At 39.0% G+C, this 6,000-nt stretch overlaps 1 protein-coding gene across 2 annotated transcripts in view; it reads right to left on the bottom strand.

The window, feature by feature from the left end:
- Nucleotides 1-2,981: 2,981 nt before the first annotated feature.
- The window catches only part of LOC111709808 (NFX1-type zinc finger-containing protein 1), a 29,183-nt gene continuing 26,164 nt past the window's right edge, over nucleotides 2,982-6,000 (bottom strand). For both annotated transcript variants that reach the window (XM_023483719.1, XM_023483720.1), the window contains exons 9-11: nucleotides 5,727-5,843; nucleotides 4,187-4,404; nucleotides 2,982-3,513 (exon numbers count right to left, since the gene is read on the bottom strand). In XM_023483719.1, the coding sequence (XP_023339487.1) occupies nucleotides 3,129-3,513; nucleotides 4,187-4,404; nucleotides 5,727-5,843 (720 nt within the window). In that variant the 3' untranslated portion in view covers nucleotides 2,982-3,128. The remainder of the gene's footprint in view (nucleotides 3,514-4,186; nucleotides 4,405-5,726; nucleotides 5,844-6,000) is intronic.

Genomic DNA, 6,000 nt, shown 5'->3' with positions numbered 1-6,000 from the left:
GGTATACTGCTTTCATCCAATCATCCAATTATGAACATTCCATTAACATCCAATTTCATAACTTAGAATTTGTTCGCTCGGTCCTTCACTATATTTTTCCAATTTGGCCAATATACTGACAACGAGAAACGAATCCAGTTTGTAAATTCAATTAGACGTCCCTCCTCAATTTACTAGATATAAATCTAATAAATGATAAGAGTTAGGACTGTTGAAAGATCTCAATTTAATAAAGCTTCCTTGTAAGCTTGTTCCTACGTCAGTCCGTATATTTTCCAATTCAGGCAATATAGCGGCAACGAGAAACTTTTTGCTCAAACTTTATAAATTAACCGGTACCCTATAAGGTTGCGATTGAATGTTTCGCTACTTAGCGATTTCCCTAAAGACCTAATGAAACTTTATAAGTACCGAGTGGTATTTCTCTGGACAGGATTGTAAGACTTCCTTCTCTCAACGCTCTCCATAACAAAAGGATGATAATAAGGTTCCGAACGTTTATTTCTCTGAGTCTTCAATCTAAATAATTTTTATAAGCCCACAGAAAAAGCATTGAGTGATAAATCATACAAGCACAGCAATAAATCAACTCAGGCATTAAAAAACTGTGGCAAGGAACCAATACATTACATTATAAGATATCAACCATAACCGAACATAAATAAGCAAGATTCATATAAATATAAGCATAATTACCGCAGTGATCCTAGCATTTCACACGGTTTTAATAATAGACGATCTTTACATGAAACACGAATATATACTAAGGTAGAATCTGCCCGCTTCCACGCAGAAAACTTGCGCATGCGTAGTCGGACTGGAAACAGCTTCTAAAACTAGTTTTTTACAATACGTTCTGTACAGATCCTCAGGGAGAACTCAGAGATTCACAGGGGCATCACATAGACTTTATGAACGCAGCATGGCTCGCGTAACAAGTGTTGAATGTGGGATAGTTAGTCCTCTTAAAGGGACTGTAAGCGTAATTTCCAGTGACCCTCCATGCAAAGATGCCAATTGGCAATGCCCGATTCACAACGGTACCCTTAAACCTACTGTCGATTAAGCGTGATTAATTTTGATAATTTCGTTATGCAGTAGAAATGGACTCAGGGAAGTTCGTAGTAAGATTTTGATTCCACTGGAGACCACCGGAAGAGATTCATTTGCACTGGAGGGTTTTGAAAAAATGCTTTTTACAATTTAAAACTTTACGCTGGGTGATTTACATTCCACTGGAGGGATTCAGATATCTTTCCAGGGGGGTTATAATTCCACTGGAGGGATTCAGATATCCTTCCTGGGGGTTTATAATTCCACTGGAGGGATTCAGTTATCCTTTCTAGAGGCTTATAATTCCACTGGAGGGATTCAGATATCCTTTCTAGGGGTTCATAATTCCACTGGAGGGATTCAGATATCTTTCCAGGGGGTTTATAATTCCACCAGTGGGATTCAGTTATCCTTCCTTGGTGTATCTTTCCAGAGGGTTTATAATTCCACTGGAGGGATTCAGTTATCCTTTCTAGAGGCTTATAATTTCACTGGAGGGATTCAGATATCCTTCCAAGGGGTTTATAATTCCACTGGAGGGATTCAGATATCCTTCCAAGGGGTTTATAATTCCACTGGAGGAGATCAGATATCCTTCTTGGGGGTTTAAAATTCCACTGGAGGGATTCAGATATCTTTACAGGGGGTTTATAATTCCACTGGAGGTATTTAGATATCCTTCCTATGGGTTTGTAGTTCTATTGGAGGGACTCAGATATTTTTCCAGGGGAATTAATTATAACTGAATCCCTCCAAGGGAATTATAACACCCCAGGAAGGACATCTGAATTCTCTGAATCCCTCCAGTGGAACTATTAACCCCTTGGAAGGAAAACTTAATCCCTCCTGTGGAATTATAATCCCCCAGGACGGAAATCTGAATCCCTCCAGTGGAATTATAACCCCCAGGAATGATATCTGAATCCCTCCAGTGGAATTATATTCCTCCAGGAAGGACATATGAATCCCTCCAGTGGAATTATAAACCCCTTGGAAAGATATCTGAATTCCTCCATTGGAATTATAAACCCCCAGGAGGGATAACTGAATCCCTCCAGTGGAATTTCAAACCACTTGGAAGGATATCTGAATCCCTCCAGTGGAATGTGGAATTATATCCTCCCAGGAATGATATCTGAATCCCTTCAGTGGAATTATAAACCCCTAGGAAGGATAACTGAATCCTTGAACTGGAATTATAACCCCTCAGGAAGGATATCTGAATCCCTCCAGTGGAATTATAAACCCCTAGAAAGGATGTCTGAATCCCTCCAGTGGAATTATAACCCTCTTGGAAGGATAACTGAATCCCTCCAGTGGAATTATAACCCCCAGGAATGATATCTGAATCCCTCCAGTGGAATTATAAACCCCTAGGAAGGATAACTGAATCCCCCAAGTGGAATTATAAACCCCTAGAGAAGATATCTGAATCCCTCCATTGGAACTAAAAACCCCTAGGGAAGATATCTGAATCCCTTCAGTGGAATTATAACCCCCTTGGAAGGATAACCGAATCCCTCCAGTGGAATTATAAACCCCTAGGAGAGATATCTGAATCCCTCCAGTGGAATTATAAACCCCTAGGAAGGATAACTGAATCCCGCCAGTGGAATTAAAAACCCCTAGAGAAGATATCTGAATCCCTCCATTGGAATTATAACCCCCTTGGAAGGATATCTGAATCCCTCCAGTGGAATTATAAACCCCCTGGAAGGATAAATGAATCCCTCCAGTGGAAGTATAACCCCCTGGAAAGATATCTGAATCCCTCCAGTGGAATGTAAATCATCCTGCGTAAAGTTTTAAATTGTAAAAAGCATTTTTTCAAACCCCTCCACTGAAAATAAAATCCCTCTGGTGGTCTCCAGTAGAATCAAAATCTTACTACGAACTTCTTTGAGTCGTAGAAATGTGCATGTGTATAGAAACCACAAATATTGTTATGCTTGCGTGAAGGGTCATTAGAAAAAATGCTTAAAGTCCCGGAGTCTCTTAAAGGGTTATCAAGGAAGCATATTCACTAATTCATAACTTGTCTTACCCTTATAAAATCAAATTATGAACTAAGAGGTTTAAGTTAGAACTAAACCAGTTAGAACTGAATTATTGTATTTCTTACCATTGCATATATCATGAAGACTTCCCCCTTGGCAGTCAAAAATTGCAGTTTCGATATTTTTCTTCAGTTTCTCCTGATTGTTCTCCTCGTGGATTAGAAATCTAACTAACTGTTCTTCATCCAAACAGTTTACAATATCTTGAAGTTTAAGTCCAAGATCAGCTCCATGTTCTTGAACAGCAACCTTCAGCTCGGAGCAGAGTTCTCCAATGAGGTCGTTGGTCTCCATGATATCCCTGTGTGTGTTGGCAGCCTCCATGTCTTTAGCCCGGCCTCGACCCATAACCTTGAACATATTACAGCTCTCTAGCTCAGGTTCTTTAGATCCTCCACCAACTCTGAAATAACCAAGAATACAGGGTGTCCCTCTAAACATGTCCCTCTAAACATGTCCCTATAAACATGTCCCTATAAACATGTCCCTATAAACATGAGAATGTAGCGTGGCGTAATTCTACACGGCGTCAATTAGTAAACCATTCTTGAGTAGAACAGTCAACACAATGTGATATGGATTTAATTTGAAAGGACTGATGTTAAAACTTCAAGTGATCTTTCATTTAAAAAAAAAAAATTCCCGATTCACAACGCTACCATTTAAACCTTTATCTTATCAAAAATGCGATATCGTCGTTTTATTTCTATACAATTTCCTCCATTATGTTTCTGAAGAAAATGTGCTCAAGTCTGTTTGCAATATGGGGTGTTTATTCAAACCCTCTATTACAAAGCAGGGACGTGTCTATTCTGCGATAGTTATTATTAGAGAATTATAAAGGAATTGAGTCTTTGACACAAAATCGATTTTCTAACCCCTATACTTTTGCAACCTGATGGTGTAAACCCTTGATATTTCAAACTTAGATTATTTGATCTAACAGAATTCATAACTTGAAATATCTAAGGTCTACGACAATGGGTAAGACTAAGTAATTACAAAATCAGAATATATATATAAGAATATTCTTTTGAAGAAATTTTCATGATTTACAGATCTACACTACTACAGACCTGCACATTTCATCTAAACTACAGATTCCATTCTCCAGCAGTCCTTTGAGAAACTCATCCAGAGCATGGTTCTTGTACGTGATCACAACAATGGGACGAGTCGAGGGTTTCTCCAGGTTCAGCAGGATCTCTGCCAGTTTGGTTCCGAGATATGATTTCCCGGCTCCAGGGGGACCTTGGATTATTCCAACCTTGTTGGTCAAAACGTGACGAATACCCTAGAGATAAAAATAAAATTTAGAGGGAATATTTATCAAAGATTCTGCAGACGTAATAACAAGGAACCCTAAATTTATAGAGTGACATGTCCGATTCACCATTAGTCTGATCATTAATGTCAGAGATTTCCTTGTTTTGTATACACTGTCAAGGAGTGTGTACTCTACACTGTCAAGTAGTGTGTACTCTACACTGTCAAGGAGTGTGTACACTGTCAAGGAGTGTGTACTCTACACTGTCAAGGAGTGTGTACTCTGCACTGTCAAGGAGTGTGTACTCTNTTTTTGATTTTGTTTTTTTAAATTAATTTTCACTGGCGCTGGATTTTCGAACATTCCTGGAAAATATGAAAATGTCGTCTTCATTATCAAAAATTCTCGAAACAGGAAAAAATGTAACTCTCAGATCATGAAAAATACAAATGTTATGAAATATCAACTATTTACGAATGCGTCGAAAAATAATCGATGACTATAGGTTGTAATATCTGAATGATTTGTTTGGAATTAAATAAATTTTTTTACGATCCGAGTTGAATGTTGCATCTTTCTAAATTTCAATGGACACTACTTTCTTCGGTATAAGTCGTTTTTAACAATTTTCTCCTGATTGACGCAGCAGATAGAAGTAAGATTTGTAGCGATCAAAAGCGCTTTTTTATCGCATTTTATACCCCTTTCATTTTTCGTGAACACTCCCTTTAAGGAAAGGTAAGAAAGGTAGGACAGGTAAGAAAAGCAGGAAAGGTAGGACATGTAGGAAAGGTAAGAAAGGTAAGAAAGGCAATACAGGTAGGAAAGGTAGAAAAGGTAGGACAGGTAGTACAGGTAGTATAGGTAGTACAGGTAGGACAGGTAGGACAGGTAGGAAAGGTAGAAAAGGTAGGATAGGTAGTACAGGTAGTATAGTTAGTACAGGTAGGACAGGCAGGGCAGGTAGAACAGGTAGGACAGGTAGGTAGGAAAGGTAGGACAGGCAGGGCAGGTAGGACAGGCAGGGCAGGTAGGACAGGTAGGAAAGGTAGGACAAGTAGAACAGGTAGGACAAGTAGAACAGGTAGGACAGGTAGGAATGGTAGGACAGGTAAGAAAGGCAGGAAAGGTAGAAAAGGTAGGACAGGTAGAATAGGTAGGACAGGTAGGAAAGGTAGGACATGTAGGAAAGGTAGGACAGGTAGGACAAGTAGAACAGGTAGGACAGGTAGGACAGGTAAGAAAGGCAGGAAAGGTAGGAAAGGTAGGACAGGTAGTACAGGTAGTATAGGTAGTATAGGAAGGACAGGTAGGGCAGGTAGGACAGGTAGGAAAGGTAGGAATAATACCTGCTTCTGTGATGAATCTAGTGTTGGAACAGTGTCCAATATATCAAGAAAGTCATGAACTGAAGCAGTTTCCTTTCCATCCTCGTCAATATATATTCTACTACACTCCTGCAGCCTCTGAAACCCGTCCTCATCAGTATTGTTTTTAAAGCGTTTTCCTTTTTATTCCTTCCATTATCTTGGAATAATATACCCAACCATCTCAAAGATATTTCTTCAAAAAAACTTTTTTGAACAACATTTGATTCAAACTTGTCAGAACTTTCAATTTTTC

This window comes from Eurytemora carolleeae, unplaced genomic scaffold, assembly GCF_000591075.1.
Source record: "Eurytemora carolleeae unplaced genomic scaffold, Eaff_2.0 scaffold1001, whole genome shotgun sequence".
In the NCBI taxonomy this organism is placed as follows: Eukaryota; Metazoa; Arthropoda; class Copepoda; order Calanoida; family Temoridae; genus Eurytemora; species Eurytemora carolleeae.
The sequence above is the reverse complement of the archived record's forward strand: the minus strand, read 5'-3'. Positions and strand labels throughout refer to the sequence as shown.